The 22,197-nt window shown below is 33.4% G+C and overlaps 1 protein-coding gene across 1 annotated transcript in view; it reads right to left on the bottom strand.

Moving 5' to 3' along the window:
* cdi (serine/threonine kinase) overlaps window positions 1–20,385 on the bottom strand; it is a 92,695-nt gene extending 72,310 nt beyond the window's left edge. The window contains exon 1 of the mRNA XM_072535436.1: window positions 19,670–20,385. Coding sequence (XP_072391537.1) covers window positions 19,670–19,939 — 270 coding nt within the window. The 5' untranslated portion in view covers window positions 19,940–20,385. The remainder of the gene's footprint in view (window positions 1–19,669) is intronic.
* Window positions 20,386–22,197: the final 1,812 nt, after the last annotated feature.

Raw genomic sequence — 22,197 nt, 5'->3', positions numbered from 1 at the left:
AGTAAACAAAAATATAACAAGAATGTTAAAAACGAAAATGGAGAACTGATGATCAACTACTGCACGAATAACGAATTAAGAATAAACAACACATTTTTTGACCACAAAGACCAACACAAATATACATTTAATAACACCCGTGGACAAAGATCTATGATAGATTATGTTATAACCAACAGAGATATACATCCATCGAAAATAATCGATGTAAGATGCCTCAACTCAGCAGATGTAGGTAGTGACCATAGCCCTAGTATTATGTAAAATAAGAATCATCCTGAAATACTTCCCACCCAAGAGAGCGGCGCCAACACAAACAAAAATTAAAGTCGAAGGACTAAATACGGAATCCACGGAATACTTATACAGGAAAAGAATATCAGAGAAGATCGCTGGGAATAAAATATTAGAAAACGATAACATCAATGAAAGCTGGAAAAAAAACTCAAAAATAACATAATTAACGCAGCAACAGAATCAATTGGAGAGAGGAAAGTAAAAATCAATATCATATCAAAAAAGAAAACACCATGGTTTAGAGAAGAATTGAAGACAAAATTTGAAGAAAAGAAGAAATCATTTTTACAATACAGAACACAACAGGCATATAACCACTATAAACGAATCAGGAATGAAACGGAGACTTTAGTTAGACAAATAAAAAAGGAACACTGGCAGAGTTTCCCAAAACAGATGGAACACGATTTCTACGGAACACAAAAAGAAATATGGAGAATGATCAAAGGAAAAGAAAAGAGATGAACGAACTAATAAAAACGAAACACATTCAGAAGGAAACATGGGTAGAATACTTTCGATCCCTATTTGCTAAAGGTGACGATAATGACCCACCAACACCAGAGGTGAGGACAAACGAAGAAATAAATATTGAGGAGGAAGAGGTAAAGGAACCATTAAGGAAATTAAAAAATAGAAAATCACCAGGAGAGGACAGAATACCGAACGAACTCCTAAAGTACGGAGGACCAGATCTAACCAAGCAACTATTAAAACTAATCCAAAAAATAATAAAACAATAAAGAATTCCTCAAGAATGGAGATCAAGCATCCTAATACCTCTCTTCAAAAAGGAAGACAAATCTAACCCGGAAAATTACAGAGGAATTAATTTGTTAAACACAACACTAAAATTAACAACCAAAGTTCGGGAAGATTATGCACCGACGATATATTTATAATGAGGCAAGTGCAAGAGAAATCATTTGAATACAACAAACCGGCATATCTATGTTTCGTGGACCTTAAGAAGGCATTTTACAGGGTCAAATTAAAAGACGTTATTCACTTACTGTATGCAAGAGAGATATCTCTAGGAATAATCAAAACGATAGAATATATCTACCAAAACAACACAATAAAAGTAAAAGTAGAAAAAGAAATAACCGACGTTTTTTTACTTATAAACAATTGTAATAACTTCTATGTTTTTCAAGCTACAGACTTGTACGTACAACCATTGGATAACTGGTAAAAAAACTCACATTAAATAAAAACCTTCTCTGACCAATAGGAATGAAGTTAGGGACTATTTTAAAAAAAAAATCATGTCTCAATTGTTTATAAACATTAAGAAGTAAATTTTGCACGAATTGTGAATAAAAATCTAAACTTTATAATGAAACTTATAGCTATAAAATTCATCCAATTTTTCGAAACTTACAGCTATTCGAAACGAAAGTGGAGGGGATAACTGTTTCAGCTCCGTTTTCTTTTTTTTTTTTCGAGATCGGAACTTCAAATTGAAACACGTAGGAAAAATTTACATTATCTCGGCTTCCACTGCAGCTAGAAGTCTCTTTTTTTTTAATCTGGGTAGCTCGTCCAAATATGAATAACTACATAGTTTTCACTGGCCGGGAAATATGGGAAACGTCGGAAAAATTAAGTCACCGTAAAAATTTACTTTTTTTAATTTGGCTGGAATAGACTGTCGCAGTATTAATAATGATGACATAATATTATCACCCCTCCGAAACTACCGAAAAATCAACATATATTTTTTTTCATTTTATATCAATGATGTAATAATACTTATACAACAACAAGCTGGATTTAGAAGAGGACGAAGTTGCTGTGACCAAGTGCTGTCCTTAACTACATTTATTGAAGCTGGCTTTGAAAGGCGCGAAAAATCTGCCATAACATTTATAGATCTCACGGCTGCCTATGACACTGTGTGGAGAGAGGGCCTTATTTATAAGCTGATGAAAATCATACCTTGCCTCAAAACTTGTCAGCTGATAAACAATCTACTGACTAACAGACTGTTTCAGGTATATATGAATGATGCACAGAGTAACGTTAGAAAACTTAACAACGGCTTACCTCAAGGCTCAGTGCTAGCTCCTTTATTATTTAACCTTTATACAGCAGATATACCTGAAACAAAATCGAGACAATTTGCTTATGCTGACGACCTTACCATTGGCTTCCAAGATAATATTAAAGAAGCAGAAGAACGAGCTCTAAACGAGGACAACTACACTAAGTAACTATTTTAAGAACTGGCGCTTACGTCCTAACACAAGCAAAACTGAAACCTGTCTCTTTCACCTGTCGAATCAACTTGCGGGCGATACTCTCAATGTAACTCTAAATGATACAGCTATCAAACATAACAACAACCCCAAATATCTAGGCGTCACACTTGATAGAACACTCACCTTCAAAAGTCATCTTACAAATGCAGCTGGTAAACTAAGAACAAGAAATAACTTAATATCAAAACTTGCTGGAACAACTTGGGGTGCTTCTGCAGATACTCTTCGGACCTCTGCTCTAGCTTTGGTTTTTTCATAAATAGTGCACATACAAGCAAAATCGATGTCCAACTTAACCAAACCATGAGAATAATCACTGGAACAATAAAACCAACGCCAGTGAGATGGCTGCCTACTCTGAGCAATATTGCTCCACCAGATCTACGCCGTACAGCAGCATTAGTGAGAGAGTACCAGAAAATTGTAGCCAACGTACAATTACCAATACATCAAGATATCCCAGACATCTCAAAAGAGCACCAGCGACTGAGATCTAGAAATCCTCCAATACGATCTGCCCGAAAAATTGGTAATTCCTATGATATACATAGGCAATGGACAACAAGATGGATGCCAACAGTAGAATCGGACTATATCAAGATGGATGCCAACAGTAGAATCGGACTATATTAAGATATCCATCCCAACTCAGGGTTTCATCGGATCAAATCTGCCCCGGTCCACTTGGGCAAGGCTTAATCGTATACGTACCGGATATGGTAAATGTGCTGATTCGCTGTTCAGATGGGGTCGTGCAGAAAGTCCACAGTGCGATTGCGGACAATCTAGACAGACCATAAGCCATTGTGTTTCAGACTGCTTGAATCGTGCCTACCGTGGAAACCTCCAGGACTTTGCGGAATGTTCCCCAGAAGCAATTGAATGGCTATGTCAATTGGACATTAATATTTAGTGTCATTCATTCTATCTTTAGTGTTTAAATAATATATTTAATATATATGTATATATTATTGTATTTGTATATTTATCGTACTGTGAAAGTCCATACGCTAAATAAATAAATAAATACTTATATATTTTATAAATTAAATTTCAGGTAATTTTTTACACATTATATTATTATATTCTCCAAATATCTCCAAAGATCACAGAGTATACCGTCCTCGTGTCCCTACATTTTATTATGTATTCATGTGAATAGGAGACAGGTCATCTATATAATAGAAAATGGTAATATATAAAATATCGACGTTCAGAACAATTATTATCTAAATGAAACCATTTAAATTTAAAATAAACTCGATGATAAATTGTGCAAATGCAAGTCGTCGCCGTAGTTTTTTATTGTTTAACGTATACATAATCCGATCTGTATTGAGAGATTTATTAAAATCTCGTTAAATCCTGTTAGTTAATAAACGTAAAAGTGCCGTTCTAAACAAGACCGTAAAAAGATAGTTATTAGGTTGTTAATTTTTTTTAATTCGTCCTGGTATGACTTTCAGTACAAATCATCATATGGCGACTTTTTTAAATGTAACAGCTGTAAGGTGAGTTGTTTTGTTCCGTACTGCATTTTATTACATACGAGGTGAGAGTCACAAGTTCTCAACGAAGAAACGCATAAAACTTCAAGCATGTTCACAAGAAATATTGAGATAGTTATACATTTGCGAGTCCTACGCATAAAATAAGGCCTTTATTGTGGTTCTTTTATATGGAAAGTACGGGGATGATAGTAATATTCAGACATTATTTAATAATCTTTAAGTGTTAAGAAAATATATTTATTCAATACACAAAATGGAGAATATGCAGCCAGTAATAGTTGACGGAAATTTGAATCTAGAGAAAAAAACCTTTTTTCTTAACCCTTTCGTTGCATAAAGCGCTTATGTGTGTCCTTTTAAAATTTTACAATATGCGGACGGCACTCATGTGCGTTCAGAGTATACATTATTTTAAGTAGAGAACTGACATCGCCGCAGTTTGAGTAGAAGTAGAAAACTTGTCAAACTACTCACAGATGGTGTTTAGAGTACGAATTCAGGGGGAACTGAAGACCCTCTATGGATAAAGAGACCCTCTATCCAGTACGCTGTTCAATCTGGCTCTGGAATAAGTAATACGTATGTCACAAATCACAACCACTGGTTCAATATATAATAAATCAGTGCAAATCCTGGCCTATGCTGATGATATAAATATTGTTGGGATAACGGAAAACGCTGTACGAGAGGCGTATGTAGCATTAAAAGAATCAGCTACAAAAATAGGTTTAATAATGAACACCAACAAAACGAAGGATATGAAAATAAGCCTCCTCCTCCTCTATCCTTCGTAAGGATGTGGTGAAGTTATGATATTTGACGAATGGTTGCTATCCATTCTTCTCTCTCCTGGGCGCGGTGTGCTGCCTCAGATAGAGAGTAACCGGTATGAAAATAAGCACGCAATCACAAATCCTACGACCACTCGTTATAGAAAACGACGTCATCGAAAATACCACCGCAGAGATAAACCGCAGAATTTGCACGGCCAACAGATGCTATTTTGAGAGACCTGGACTCTAACAAAAAATAATCAAAACATGTTAGGATGTTTCGAAAGAAAAGTACTAAGGCGAATCTATGGAGCAGTGAATGACAATGGAATGTGGAGAAAACGATACAACTTCGAACTTTATAGAATATACCAGAAACCTGATATCATAAAACATATTAAGATGGGACGTCTAAGGTGTATAGGACGGAACAAAATGACCCAGCTAGAAAAACGCTCCTTGATAGACCCATTGGTCAGAGAAGAAGAGGAAGACCCAGAACAAGGTTCCTTGATAACATCGATGAAGACATGAGAAATATGAGAATATGTGCTTGACGAAGAAAGGCGATGGATAGGGACGACTGGAGAGAAATTCTTGAGGAGGCTAGGACCCACGTAGGGTTGTAAAGCCAGAATGATGATGATGAGTTTAAAAAGATAGAACACTGTAAATATCTTGAGGTCTCCGTTAATGGAACTAATGATAAAGAATAGTAATCAATGAAAGAATTCTGGCAGGAAACAGAACTTGCTGTAAATACAACTTCTTCAAAGATAACAAGCTTACTCAGAATACTACACTGAAAATTTACAGAGCAGCAGATCAGTAATCACATAAGGTGCTGAAGCAATGTGCCTGACACAAAAAGATTGAGGATCCTAGAGCGAAAAATCATTCGGAGAATAGCAGGCCCACTAAACTTAGGTAATAATGAATTTAGAAAATTGATGAACTACGAAGTAAGAGAACTTTTGAAAGGAGAAGACATCGTCAGATTTATCAAGGCACAGAGACTCAGATGAATGGGACATCACGAAAGGAGAAATCCAGAAGCAGTTATCAAGAAAACAGCCTAATGGAGACCAGTATCAAGCAGACCACGAGGAAGACCGTAAACGAGATAATTGCGGATCTTAAGAAGATGGGAGTTAGAGAATGGAAAACCATAAGCAAAAACAGGAAAGAATGGAGAAATATTGTATAAGACGCCAAGTCACGCAACCAATTTTAAAACCAAAATGTTAATGCGGATTGATTCCCCCCGCGACGAATGCATCGGAAGAGCCCAAAGAGGGTGGCACTCACTCCGCTAGGAGTGTAGATGCTATGATACATTTACAACATGCCCATAATATTTTTAACAAATTTTCTGGTAAGAAACTAACAATCCAGCAATTTAGAATTGCAGTTTTGGAAAAACTATTGACTCCAATTACAACCAACGTAGGGAATATTGGACATGTACTGGTAAATGAACATAAACTAGACCTTCTAACGACATTTGTTAGTGTCATAGAAAAGTGAGAAATCAAAAAGGAAATTCACTAGGTTGTTTCCATCCAGTACTTAACGATCTACATGTATCATTTCGCATGTAGTCATTTCTCAGTAGTCCGAGGGGCTCTGGAAAGAGCTTGGAATTTCTAAAGCTTCAAAAAAGTTTTGTATGCATATAAAACTATTTCCCATTGTTATAGAAGGCTAAAGAATTTTCGAAGCAAAGAGCGAAAAAGATTTTTTTGAAAATTTTACGGTGACCTTGCCGTTTAAGCGAAGTTCATTAGTCAATTATTATGATTTTGATACAAAGAGTTTGTATCAAAATCATTGTTTGACCTATCAAAATTTGCGATATGAGATGAACCAACTTTATTAAATTTAAAAAGCATATTTACAATATCCAAATACTGATTAACAATTTTGAGAAAATTTTCAAGCATCAAACAGGTTCTTACATGGAAAAAAAGGACAATGTAAATAAAAGCATCACAGCTGCTTCTTATTGATAACTGGTTTGTAAGATATGGCAGGTTCGGGAAGAGTTATCGATTACTTTCGGAACATACCTCGTATTTATCTTCTAACAGTACTACGAGGATGAGTTAAGCACGACAATGAGTTCGTAATAAAATATTTTGACGTTCAAACTAAAAACTTTACTATTTTTCAACAATATTAAATTATATTTATTACTGTATTGTTATAAAACACACAACGCAAAAGTCTAGGGATATTTTTATAAATAGACGTATTTTGTTTATCTGTAATCAACTTAAAAAAAGTAATACAAAATGTGTAGTTTAAATTGTTGTTTAATATGTCAAAAACCATAAATTGCAAATGAAGAACATAAAATTTGAGCAAAAAAAATATATTGCAAATCACCCATGTTTCACATACCACCATAAAATGTCAAAAATACGAAATATAAACTTAAAATGAAGTATGGCCACCACGTTGGTTTATCACAGTTCTACATCTACTGTTCATGCTCCGAATCACATTGTTAATGTCTGCTTGAGGTAGTTGTGTTCATTGTTCTCTCAGAAGCTCTTATAATTGAAATTCATTGTAGATATTGCCCATATGTGGAGTAATTCTTCGTTGAAGCATGTCCTATACATGCTCAATGGGATTCAAGTCCGGTGATTGTGCTGGCCACGGCAATACATCAATACCCTCGTTATCCAACCAGTTTGTTACAATATGCGCAACATGTGGTCGAGCGTTATCATGCATAAAGTAAAAATTTTCTCCAACAGCAGCAGCAAACGGGCACACAACAGGTTCGAGAATAGTGTCCAAATATTGCTGACTTGTGAGAAAGCCACGTGGGAAAATGAGGTCAGTTCTTCCGTCAATCATGATTCCGCCCCATACCATTAATGTACCACCTCTGTATGCATACACTTCTTGAAGATGTCGTAATCGTTCTCCATTTCCGGGTCGTCCCCAAAACTCTTGTCCGACGAGAATCTGGATGAAATCCATATCTAGACTCGTCACTAAACAAAACTGTGGCCCAGTCATTGTCAGTCCAATTCTGAAACTCTTGACACCAGGTAAATCTTGCAGCGCGATTGCCTCTAGATAGAGGTGGACATCTCAGTGGTCGCCAACTACGAATATTGGCTTCATGGAGACGATTCCTCACAGTACTGCTGCTAATTGTTACATTATGTGCAAGCTGTAATTCATTAACCAGCTCGGGTGCTGTGATTGTTGGCTGCCTTCTGGCATTTAAAATTAAATATCGGTCTTGAGCGACGGTTGTAGAGCGACCACTTCCTGGATGTTGCTCGGCTGGACTAACAGTGTCTCTAAACCGACGCCACAAACGACTTGCGACGCTTTGGGAGACACCCAGCCGGTCAACAACTTGAGTTTGTCGCATACCAGCTTGAAGGAGGCCCACGGTTCTATTCATCTCGTCCAACGTTAAATGTTGTCGTTGCATGGTAAGTAAACAATATCTTTAACTCGCCTATTAAGCAAAAATGGTATAAAGTGACTAAAATTTAAAATAAACAAAACATAAAAAATGTCGATTTTTTTGTCAAAAAACATTCTAAAACACGTATTGCTATCAATTGCAATATTTTTTGCAATTTTTTTTTTGATAAGAAGTGAGTGTCTATCAAAAATTATAGTATAAGTAGTAGTAGTATAGTTATACAAGCAAATTTATATGGTCACGAAATTTCTGTCATTGGTATTGTCAAATTATTAAAATATCCTTAGACTTTTGCGTTGTGTGTAAGTATAAGTTGTCATTCCATACTTTTTTTAGCAGGTCAATAACTTACACTGCCTACCTCGTATATATCTGTTATTTTACTGTGATTTAGCGTTGTTGGGACACGATTCTGTTGATACTTTAATGTTTTAATCTGGCGACAAATTAACGTTTAAATTGGATACCAAGATAATATGCAAATTTGCCATGAATTGCACATAAAAATATGCAATTTTATAGACAAATTTTGGAAAAGTAAGTGTAACAAAACGTTAAAATACATTCTCGCATTCATTTGAAATTTTTTGCACAATTAGATCATTAAAAGCGCGGTACTAAAAGCGTAGACATATTAAAATGCCGCTCCAATAATTCTAGTTTATAGCTAAAAGGATTAAAAATAAATGCCTTCCACACAAACTGCAAACGATCTGGATGGAGCCATGAAGACCCAAAATGGACAAATCTTGGGGAAGGTCAAACATTGAGTTGGGCTTCTGATTATCCGGGATGATAACAAAATGTATTCCTCAAAAATCGGCTGATTAATTCTCACTTAAAACCATGTGGACCTCTTGAGACCTTGGAAGCGCTGTATTTTTAAAACCCTTGTCATGGACTACAGCTTCCAACAAGACGGTGATTAACTAACTCACTAAACAAAGACTACCAAATAGAAATTTGAGATTGACCTCCTAACTCATGAAATTAAGCAAAAAATTGCCGGTTTTGAAAACTACATGACGAGATCTTATCTCTTTCGAACCGAATCTGCTTCTCCTATTTTTTTATAACTGCTACTACACTTTACACTATTTTCCGATGACAAAAACGAATAACGAATTTTAAGAAGAAAATCCAGACTAAAACAATAAAACCAAGTGCTTTGGCGGTCCATCGTAGAGTGATCTCATTTTCTCAAAAACAGTCTCTTGCCCGCATCAGCGGAAAGATTCCTTTTTATCTTCTGCGCAATATCTAATAGGCGGAATAAATATCAAAAGAAATAACAATTAAAATTATTATAAACATACTAAAAATGTTTATATTATCAATCTCAGCGACGCAAAAAGATTGAGAATATTTTTCAGTCTTTTAATATATACGAGGTAAAACAAAAATGCTAAAACGCGTGACTTGATTAGTCACTGAAGGTTACTGGAGAAAGTTTCATTGAAAACTCTGACAGTTAAGTTCTATGTCACACAGTTGTATGTCATAGAACAGTATGTGGTTAAAAAAAATCACAAATATGGTTGTTAAGGGTGAACCAGAACTTAAGTCAGTTAAGTGTTAAATGTTAGGAACGCGCCCCAACTATCTTTCACCCAATAATACACGTCATAGACATCAGTGATCAGCAAATCCTAAGTGGAGATATCAGTAGAACAACTGTCTAAGTACATATTTTTTAGAAAGCCAAGAGATTTTATGGGCTCTAAGGTGTTTTACTTGTCAAAACTAGTTTGGAGCTGTAGATAGTAACTTAAGAAATTTGCAGCAACCAACCAGTTAAATTTGACGTGGGTGCCAATTCATAAAGGGACCATGGGAAATGCTATTTCTGACAAGGTGGCAAAACAAGGAACAAACTTATCTTTCTTAAACCAAAATACTTTTCTGGGCTAAGCAAACATAGAAAGAATTTCATTTTAAGAATCAAGTAAAATAGTCTGTAAATTTACGGCCAGAAACGTTCTGGAATCTTCTTAAAATAAGCAAAAATATATAACTCTTAACAAATTATTGTTTTGTTACTTGGTAATACAAAAAATTCTTCTAATCATTTAGAATATTATTTTAATAAATTAGAAGAATTTATTCTATTACCAAGTAATAAATACTCCAGTCGTCAGCGACGAAAATGCCACTGAACCTTTAAAAACCATACGAACAAGCTGAATTTTGCCGAGAATATTAATTTTGGGACCCCAAAAGAAGTAGCCAAAAGACTGCGAAAAGCCATTATCGCATTTACACTAATATCAGACAGAATTTACACCATAAGACTCAAAGGTAAGCTGCATAACGTGACAATGGTTAATGTATATGCACCGACGGATGAGGCTGATGAAGACGAGGTTGAAAAATTCTATGAAGAACTTCAGGAAGTATGTGATAAAATCCAAAGACACGATGCTGTTATAACATCAGGCGACTTTAATGCTAAACTGGGGAAAGAAGAAACTTTCGTAAACATATTTGGGAAACATAGTTTGCATAATGAAACCAGTCAAAATGGACTTAGGGTTGCACAATTTACAACAGCAAATAATTAACTTTCAAAGAAAATATATCCATAAAGGAACATGGAAAATACCAGAACCAATGAAGCCAATCAAATTGACCACATCCTCATCTCAAAGAGATGGGCAACAGACATAACTAATGTCATAAAGTATCGCGGGGCGAATTCTGACTCAGATCACTATCTTGTGGGGGTAAAATTGCGACAGAAAATAGCGACAGTGGCAAAAGGGAAAAATAGCCAAATTAAAAAATGGAATGTTGAAGGATTCAATAGTCCAACAAAGACACAAGAATATCAAAATACTCTCCAAATAAAACTCAACGGAATCAGAGAGGAAGATACTGCAGAGGAAGAATAGACACAATTAAAAACAATAATAACGGAATCTGCAGAGGAAACTGTCGAAAGAAAATGTCGGAGAAATGCGGAATGGTATGATGATGAATGCAGCACTGCAGTAGAGGAAAAAAGGCAAGCTAGGCTTAACCAACTTCAAAGAAACACAAGAAATAGCAGAGAAATTTATAACGAAAAGAGAATAAGAGTGACTAAAATATGCAGAAGAAAAAAAAGAGAGGCTTTGAAAAAACATATACAAGAAATCCTAGAACATAACAACAGACACGAGAGCAGAAAATAATATAAAAGAATAAAAGAAAGCACACAGCCATTTAGACCAAAATTGTCAATATGCAAAGACAAGGACGGAGAACTACTAAGACAATGGAAATGATCAAAACGAGACAATATATTTTACGGCGGGGCAGCACATTGAAAATCCGAGTTATGAAGAAATAGTTCAAATAAGAAAGAAACTAAAAAACAGTAAAGCGCCAGGAACGGACGGAGTTTCGGCAGAATTCGGAGGACCAGAACTCTAGGGAAGAATCCTTTACCTGATAAAGTTGGTATAAACCAAGGAGCAAATACCGGAGGGATGGGCAGTTGGTCTTATAGAGCCAATATATAAAAAAGGAGATAAGAAGGAATGCCAGAATTACAGACCAATTACATTGCTAAATGTAATATACAAAATCCTTTCTGGCATTATCTACACTAGATTGTTAGAATACTCCGAAAATATATTTAGTGATTATCAAAATTGATTCAGACCAAATAGAGCGACTACAGACAACATAGTCATCCTTAGAACAATACAAGAGAAAGCTTATGAATACGTCATAGACCTATATATCTATATAGACTTTAAACAAGCTTTGATAGTGTGAAAAGAGACAAAATGCTGGAAGACCTCCGAAATCTAGGTATACCAAAAAAATATATCGGTCTCATAAAAATTAAGTTGCAGGGTTCAAAAGCCGCAGTTAGAGTAGATATAGAACTGTCTCCCCCGTTTGACATCAACATGGGGGGTGAGACAGGGAGACGCACTTTCAACCATGCTGTTCAACCTAGTTCTTGAAGCAGTCATCAGAAAAACCAATGTAACCGGCCATATAAACACCTAAACAGTACAAATTACAGCATATGCAGACGATGTCGCCGTTATTAGTAGAAGCAAGACACGACTAATGGAAACGTTCAAGGAAATTGATCCTGAAGCACAAAAAAGAGAGATTAAAATAAACGAAACAAAAACTAAGTACATGACCACCTGAGAATGAAAATAATATAGCAATAGGCAACTATACTATTGAACGTGTGGATGCCTTCACATATCTGGGCACAGAAATCAATCAGAAGAATTCCGTAAGTAGCGAAATTAATGCACGTATTTCCAGTGGAAATCGTACATACTATGCTAATAAAAGATTGATGACATCGAAATTATTACGAAAAAAGGGGAAGCCCAACTCAGGACATTCGAGATACAGATACTGAAAAAGGTATATGGTCCGGTACAAGAGGAAGACGGCACATGGAGAATCAGGAGAAACGACGAGGTTAATGAACTGAATGAAGGGTATGACATTGTAAGATTTGTGAAAACTCAAATACTGTCATGGCTGGGATATGTTCAGCGACAAGAAGACACGAAAACGACAAAGAAGATGATACAGTGGAAGCCATTGGGAAGGCGGAAAAAGGAAGGCCCAGGACGAAATGGTTGAATGACGTGGAAGACTACCTGAAAACCAGGAATATAAGACAATGGCGGAGAAGGGCCCAAGAGAGATCTGAATGGAAGGACATAGCCAGACAGGCAAAGATCCATCCATGGTTATGATGCCAAAAGAAGAAGAAGGGTCTTGTTTTATCTTTTTAAGATATTCTTCACTACATAAAATCTAAAGTATTGTATTAAGTTGAACTGGTATTGAACTGGTATTGAACTGGAGATTTCAATAAAGGTAAATACAATACACATGATGTTGTATTTAAAAAACCAAAATTACTAATATCAGAAAAATGGTAAATCTGGCAACATTGCAAGCATCAAATTTGAAATCTTCATATTGCAAAATAGGTGTATCCCTATTTTTGTATAATTCGGACCATCCATTTAAGAGATAATGAGGCGTTTCCAAACTTTTGTTCCACTCCATATAACTTTTTTATGACATCTTAGCGTCACAGAGCCGTGAGACTCAGCCACTTTATATAAATTTTCATTATCGCAACTCATGGCACGGATCCGTGACCTTCATTTTTTAATATAAGGTTAAAATCATGGCACTAATTAATAAATAAATGATCCATATAACTTCATTTTGATAATCATAATTTACGTTTTATAAGTCAGCCATGAGATAAATTTCTTAAGTATAGGTCAGCATTGAACGTGTTAAGGTTTTGCTGATAAGTAGCACTTCTTGTCTTATTTTTATTTTTTATTATTTGTGATATTTCTCTACTTAATGTTCTTATATCTATAATAATAAACAATAAGTTATAAATAAACGATCTTAAGTTTGTACCATCTACACAGTTTTTTAAACATCCTTGTACATATGATTGATGAAATTCATGGCCTTCATTTTTTTAATCTCAGATATGCAAATAATTGTATCACAATGTGATTATAAAGGCATCATTGTACTTTTTGCAAGTGACGAGATAAAAGATGCTTAAATGATATTAAAAAGTAATAAAAAAATACAACTGCAGTCTCGTAAAGAAATTTTTGTATATATATATATATATATATATATATATTTACTTGATAATCTTCGTTAATATATCCATGACGATAGAAATTGATTACAGGTCATTTTAATCCAATCACTTGCACAGCTTTAAAATTAACAAGTGCTGATGAATATTTGAAAATTAAATAAATATTTTTGGTTGATTTTATTTGTTTTCTAAGGTTTTATATATTTAGCCCACTATAATCTTATAGATTTTTTGATCCCATCAATACGGTTTTTCTTTCATGTGTTTTTAGTGAAGACCTATGCTTCCAACGCACTTTTATGTACAGGGTTGCGAAAAGTCTGGCAACAAGGTGCTATCTTTGAAATCTATAAACTTATAATTATGAAATTGTGAGATACGAAATGAGATTGTGTATTTTTTAGAGGATCTTTCAAGTGTGCATGATGTGACGTTTCCTGTATTGCCGCCATTTTGTATTTTCCTAAATAGCAACTTAGATTGCGTGATATATTTTAGAAACGCTTATTTCTTCCATTTTTCAAAAATTCTAGTTACGTGACATAATACTGAATAATTAATTAAATATTTGAAGGAAATTTACAATACATTAATCTGAACAACTGAAATTACAATATCTGCATTAAAATAAATGCTCAAAATGCCGTCAATTTTATTTATTGTATGTTGACAATGACAATCTATCATGAAAGCTCCAAACAGAATTGTTGATAATTTCTACAGTAATTCCCTACACTTCACGACGTATGCGATCTTTTAACTTATTTAAGTCAGTTAGTTGATCTGTTAACATAAACGTGGTTTTTCAGGTAACCCCAGAGAAAAAATCAAGTAGTGGCAAGTCGGATGATCTTGATGGCCAATCAAGCACACCACTTCGACCAATCCATCTCTAGAGGAAAAATTGTATTTAAATATTGTCAAATAATCGAAAAGTATGTTGCTCGAAATGAAAAAGTCACGTAAATGAGGTGATTTATGGAATGAAAGAATCAGATGAAGACTGGAAATCGGAAGATAACGAAGATCTTAATACGTCGCCCTCTATAAAATGAATTACAGAAATTTTTAATGATTATTAAAAAACACTGTAGCTAGTTAGTTTTCTATATCAAAATGTAGTGCTAAAAATGTCATTCGTTTTAAAACTATTGAAAATGGCACATTTCTGCTTCCTAGCAACCAACTCAGTATATTAAACAGCAAGAATACTTATTTATCTGTGACATGGTACAAAAATAGTTTTGGCTATCTGTTTATTTGCCCCAAAATTTCATCCAATTACACTTTACGCATTAGCAGGTAGTTTGTATTTGAAACCAAATTACCTAGATTCCTAAATACAATTTTTGAGATATTTATTTCGTTTCTTACGCCAGTGGTGGAGACATCAGATATTTATGGAAAATAATTTTTTTTGGAAATATATTGCATTTATTTTGGGAAAATTAACTTTAAACGCCAGCTACTCTTAACAGCTATAGTCATATTTTCTATGAAGAAGTTTCCCTTCGCCCTTCACTACTAAAGAAGTTGAAAATGTCCTCAAAATCTTTCATAACTAGAAATCTGCAGGGCCAGGCGTAGAACTTCGGGATTAAGAAGATGTGGAGTGTTCATAAGTACTTAACAATATTATTTAATCATGTTATTTCTAATTCGCAGAAAATACCATCATTTCATATTGAAAGAACAACTTTTTCAATACAGAAGAATCAACACACACACACACACAGCCCAGTACTGCTCAAGGGTTTGACTTTCAATATTGTATAAATTAGTCACATTGTGTGTATTCCAGCATATCTACCAATACTATACCCTAAACATTATCATAGAGCCTCAACAGAAAGGCTGAGCTAAGAGTTTGATGAACTGCAATAAAATAAGTTATAATCAACTAAGTCACCTATAGCTAGTTGTTTAAGTCAATACAACTACGTAATAATATCATTGAAGAAGCTTGAAAAATACGATTATTGGAAAATTATTGCCTGCTATTAAACAAATCAGCAAAATAACAGAAATTCAACAACAAATCATGTCTGACAGTATCTCAGTAACATCTGAAGTTCCGCAAGGAGACCACACTTCTCCACTTCTATTTAATATCTTCGTTAATGATATCACTTGTTTCCTAAATAGCAAATGTCTAATATTGGCGGATGACTTGAAATTTTGAAAAGCTATAAATAGCGTAAAAGATCAAGCCTTGTTGCAAGATGACTTAGACAGACTAAACAACAAAAACAGACAAAATTGGTGCTATCAGAATAAACTCCAATTAAATGTAAAAAAATGTCGTTTTATAAGTTTTTCTCGTAAATTAAATAGAATTGAAAAAAGCTATACTATTAATAATTAGCCACTGAATTATATTTTTTCTATTCAGGATTTGGGTGTTATTTTCAATGAAAAGCTTACTTTCTGTGACCACATATACACTATTTCAATAAAGGCATCTAAACTTCTCGGTTTCACTACTAAGAATTGAAAGTATTTCTCCATTGATTCAACAAGATTAGTGTATATAACAAGCTTAGTTAAAACTATTTTGGAATAATGTTTAGTTATTTGATCAACCTATTTTCAGAACAATATTGATACCATAGAAAGACTCCAGCATAAATTTTTGAGATATTGTGCTTACCATTTTCACAATGTACTATCGAAAATCATGATTATTTCCCTATCTAACAACAATTACCTTTACCCTCACTCAAGACCCATCATGATATGTCAGGAGCTATATTTATTTATAATATCATACAAGGATTTATTGATTGTCCAAACCTGTTAAGCCAGATTAACTTTAATGTTCCCCATCAAGCTCTATGTTACCATAATGTTTTCAATATGTGTTTTTTTAGTCTCACTTTTTAAACTTTTTGATATTGATTTTATATTATAAGTAATTTCAAGTTTTGAATTCTAGCTGTGATATTGTATATTGTAATTTAAACTGTTAATGGGGTTATCCCATATATTAAATAATGCTAAACCACACTCTTCCTGCTAGAATTTAGTTTAATGAACATTCAGTAAAATTGTCAGTGTAGAATAATTGTCTACTCATGAGGAACTTGATGTCAGGCAAGTTACCCACACATATGTAGCTGCTTATAAAAAATGGTGGCCAGATTTCTTTAAAAAGAAAGTTTTGTCTACATGAAAGCTCCAAAGCCTTGGTAAGACCTGGTAAAGAAATTCCAAAAACGAAAAGGTTAGTTTCAGTATCAATTCCTACTTTGTATTTAGCTTTCCCTGAAATAATTGGGTATCATATTAGCTAAACCATATATTGACGGCATTCTTGAGGAATGTTTTCAACTTTTAAAATCTCAACAAAGAGACAGTCCAAATATGTTAGTTCTCTATCCTCAAAATCTTCCTGCTTATCAGGGGATAATTTCAATAAACACAAAGAAAATTAAAGAAATTAGGAAGCCACTACAACATTCTACATTCCGGATAACCACAAGACAATCTACAACATTATCTGTAAATGGCGTACTACCAGTGCCAAAGAAACAGAACAAGAAGAAAGTTAAACTATCCTTATTCATTTTAAATGTTCTTGTTTTTTCTTCTAAATTTAATGTAGAAGTTTAATGTTTGTAATAAATAATATTATGTATTCATATTACTTATAATGATTATTTTTTACTTTTAATACCAGTTCCTTTTGAGAACAGGCCATCTCTTTTTCAAAAAATTGTGGTTTCCAGGTCTTTTAAAATTAAAAACATTTTTTTATAATATTCATCAGTTTGTATAGTAGTTTTTAAAAGCAAAAAATATATAAAAACACTTATTTTCCTAATAGTCTTAAAGATAGGATGTTTTGTACCTCTCCTGTAAAATTTACTCCTGTGTCACATGACAGAAGACTGTTTATAAATATTTAGTATGCTTTCATTTTCAACAGTAAGTTGCAAGAACATACCTAATTTTATGTTTTTGAATTTGATTTATTTTAATAATTTTTCTCCTTCTTCAAGTTCCATCTTATATTGAAGGAAATCATCATGGCTATGTAGACCTTGTTGACCACCACCCTAAATAATTTTCCACTACTGCACTCAAACCATTCAATAATTTTTCACAAATATTCATTAAAAAAAAGAGTAGCACATTTATTCTAAGCAGGAAAAAATGGAAATGTGACACTTACTTCCAAAGAAATAAGTATATTATTTTTTATATACTGCAATTACTATTTATGGATAACAAATTATGTTTTTAGAATATTATTTAAATCAAAAATGATTTTTTTATGTTGTTAATGTCCAAAATGGTTTGCATATAAGGACTATTAAAAAGAAATCAAATATGATATTTACATAACTTTTTTAAATTGGAAATTGTGATAGATATATTACTGGAGACCCCCTTAGAACTCCCCAAGCCATGCCACTTATTTGTTGATTGCCTGTTTCAAAAATAAACTACAGTTTCTGGCCAAGCTATTTACAGATTTTTGTTTACCTCTCATACAACTTTATTGTTCAGGTTTTTATGCTAAAGGAGTATTATTACTCATTTCATAGTAGATGGAATACCTTAAGTACACTTATTATGGTATGGTCGAGGTTAAAACAACCATTTGGTGACCTACATTTATATTATTTTCACAAAAAGTCTATATGTTCTAACCTTGAAAATTTGCACATATTATTTTAGTACATGGAGCATACAGTAGGGTGTAGGTTTTAGACAATACACCTCAGGATTAAAACTATGGAATAAATATAAATATCAGACTAACAATTTTTTTATTTCTATTATTAGTACTCTTACAAACAATGTATCTGCAAAATAACTAAGGCATATTGTTAAAAATTCTTACTGACGAAATAAAGATCAAATATATGAGTGAAAAAACCACTGTTACATATCTTAACTAAAGCCTTTTATGGATTTGTTGTGTCATTTTTGTAATAGCATTGATACTTTAGCATATCAAAAATAGGAGCCTTTATTTAAAAAATATGTATATATTTTTGCAATGCAATGGGCAGTTAAATGAAAAAATTAATTACAAAATATTGCACACATTAGACTGGATATGCATCAAAAAAAAATTTGTTTTGGGTGTTCATATTCAATTTCTAAGCATCTGTTTTATTTGTTTACTTTTTATATGATCAACCTCCTTGCTTTTCCTTTCTATTTGATTTTCTCTAAAAATGCTCCTAGTAAACCATGACATTTTGTATTTAAAGAAGCCTAATGAAGTGACTGTATAAGCTATATAGCTCTATAAAAGAAATATGGCATTTTAAAGTAAAAAATAAAAAGAAAAATATGAATGTGAAAAACATGAATATAAACGAAGATAAAATACTTTATAAGAGAGTGCATAGTTGCTTATGATTGGAAAATCATCTTTCGGGTTTGAACTGTGTTGGTTTTGAACAAACCCATTAAATAAGGCAAAATAACTTTGTGCCATATACTTACCAATATCATTCATATTATACTTTTCCTTAAAACAGTTTTACCAAAAGCAATGACATGAAGATCACAGAAAACTGTGACAATTTTAACATTAGCTATATACTTGGACCATCACAATCCTACTTATGAGATAGCCACATTAACAAATACTGGGAAATTGCTGATATCAATAATTATTTATAACAGTAAAAAACATTCAATAGTAGCATTGGCAGAAAAAATGATATTGAAAAAATTAAGCAATAAAAATTTAAAGTGTAAGATTCTAAGGTTAAAGTAATGATGTTTATATTTACCTTGAACACCTCAGAAAAGAAACCTTCACCAATTTTCTCCTTGTGGAAATCGTCCAAAGGGTGTAAAGCTGCCACCGCATGTTTAAGAGCTTGACAGGAAGAACCTGTCTTTAGTCTATCACACCGAGATTTGGGGGGCTCCGAAAGTTCGTTATTAGGGCAAAACAACTTTTCATAGTCACTGTCCTTCGGGTCGCAAGGACTGTCATAGATACAGGATATTTTAGATTTATTAACCGTTTCATTTTTATTTACAGTTGAAGGGTACATAGTATAATACTGAGAAGTCGAATTATGTAGTATTAGCCAATTTCGTACATATTTGTGTGGAACACTGTACTCGGTTAGTCTTTTTAAAACACATTCTGAGTAAATTTACATTCGAAAAAGTCTCTTATATATCTATTATTTTTTCACAGCAATTTTTATTAGGGTGAATGTGCATTTAAGTGCACATTTACCTTTATTATTTTTTCACTGCTCCCTTTTGACATTTCTCACGACACTAACAAACAAACGAGGATCACATTGTCTTCTTTAAACACATCAACATATTGAATTTTTAAAAGATCACTTCAGAAAATAAAAAAATCCACCAACAAAAACACCTTTTTTCATACGATGATGTCTCGAAGGTAAATAAAAAGTTTGTGACAAAAAGCTTTCTACACTCTCCATTCGGTCGCCGTCATCTGCTTCATTGCTACGACTAGCGCTCTGTCTACGTCAAAATTGTAAATTCGAAACTACTAACGAAGGTAGATATCTAACCGTACCGCGTAGCTTAGTTTTACTAGAGAGTTTGCGCAAATCAAAATGCAGTATACCGGTTTATTTGAAATTACGATAACAATTTTTTATAGAATAACTATATTGCTAAAACATAGTTAATATAACTTTTTTTAAATGGTAATGAAATATAAAAGCAAAATACAAGACTATAGGTTTTTTACAATACAATAATTTATTATGTACTTGTTTTTGTGGTCTGGTAGAAGTCTATAACCTATGGGGATCTCTTCATCTTGATTTACAGTTTTTTATGACTACTTCTAACTGATTATAGTAACTTTTCTAGTAATGAAATAGGTCAAGGTCATTATATATTCGTATATTCTCATTATTCTCTTAATTTTTGCCCTTATGGGACTTCCCTAATTACATTTCTCCATACATTTATATCTTGGGTCATAAATATTGGTATTCTTCGTTGACATCTCTTGTCTACCTATCCGTTTCTCCTTTCCAGAAACTTTTTTTTGAGGTGGAAATCTTACAAGAGACCTCTTGAATGACTAAAGGATGCAGAGTAAGGAGCCCATCCGCATGCAATCCAACGGCATGAAGTCATTTTATCTGAAGAAAAAAGCTGGTATAGAAGCCAGTCGTGTATAAATAAAATTATACAAAACCTTAAAAATATATATAAAACCCTAAAAACTCTGATGTAAAAAGCCAAGTAAGTAGAGGATAAGATACAAATATGGGCTATGGTCTTCATAAGGATGACAGTCAGAATAAATCTAAAATGGGTACTAGACAAGGCGAAAAGCTCGGGTTTGTTCAGAAAATATTCTCATGAGATTTTTTTTGCATATTCACTTTCATGAGACACCCCAATATAAGGTTCAAGAGGTCGTCCAGGCGAAAAGTTGTTACAGTTTTTTTAAACAATTGTAACTATCAATTTTTTGGCCAGGACAATTTTTTTTAATTGTTTGGATCTTTCTGAACAAAATAAGTCTCGTGTAGCTTTTCTCTAAGCTTGATCGTTTTCGAGTTAAAAATAATTAAAAACTGGGAAAAACACAAAATTACGATTTTCAGGGTTCAAAAACAAGAAAAAAAACATTATTTTTGAATTCACCAAGGACCTTAATTCAAGTTCAAACCTTGCTCTATCGTTTCCCGATAAGTATTTTGGGTGTATTTCATTTTAAAACATTTTTTTAATCTATAATAAAGCGCTTAGACAGTACGGGCGCTTGGCCTGCGGCGTGTATAAAAGAGAGAAACAAGATCCAGTGCACAAACTTTTGCTGGTTTAAATTCTCATTATACAAATAAGCACCCGCCCTGCCATACGCGCTTTATTATTAATTAAAAAACAATGGTTTAATAATTATTTAAAATTAATATGATTAATATGCCCGGAGAGCAGCATAATCCAGCCAGAGGGCATCTTGCTGGATGGATATTGCTCGATGAACGTAATCATCCAGTAACACCAGTGGTACTTACAAAATATGCAGATATATTTTGTATGTGCTTTAAAATAAAAAGTAAAATCGTCTCAATTTTAGTTTTTATATTATGTGAAGTGAAAAATAAAGTTCTTAAGATATTTTCTTGTGACATTTTAAATTAGATACTATTTTAATGTTGTGTTTTGAGGGGTATAACGGCATTATACCCCTCAAAACACAACATTATTTTAATGGGAATTGAAGCCACAATTGAAGGTTTAATAAGGCTATTGACGTTTCAATTTCCACTTCGGAAATCGTTCTGGAATGATATATAGAATG

This window comes from Diabrotica undecimpunctata, chromosome 6 (assembly GCF_040954645.1).
Source record: "Diabrotica undecimpunctata isolate CICGRU chromosome 6, icDiaUnde3, whole genome shotgun sequence".
NCBI classification, from domain to species: Eukaryota; Metazoa; Arthropoda; class Insecta; order Coleoptera; family Chrysomelidae; genus Diabrotica; species Diabrotica undecimpunctata.
This window is presented reverse-complemented; position numbering and strand designations above follow the sequence as displayed.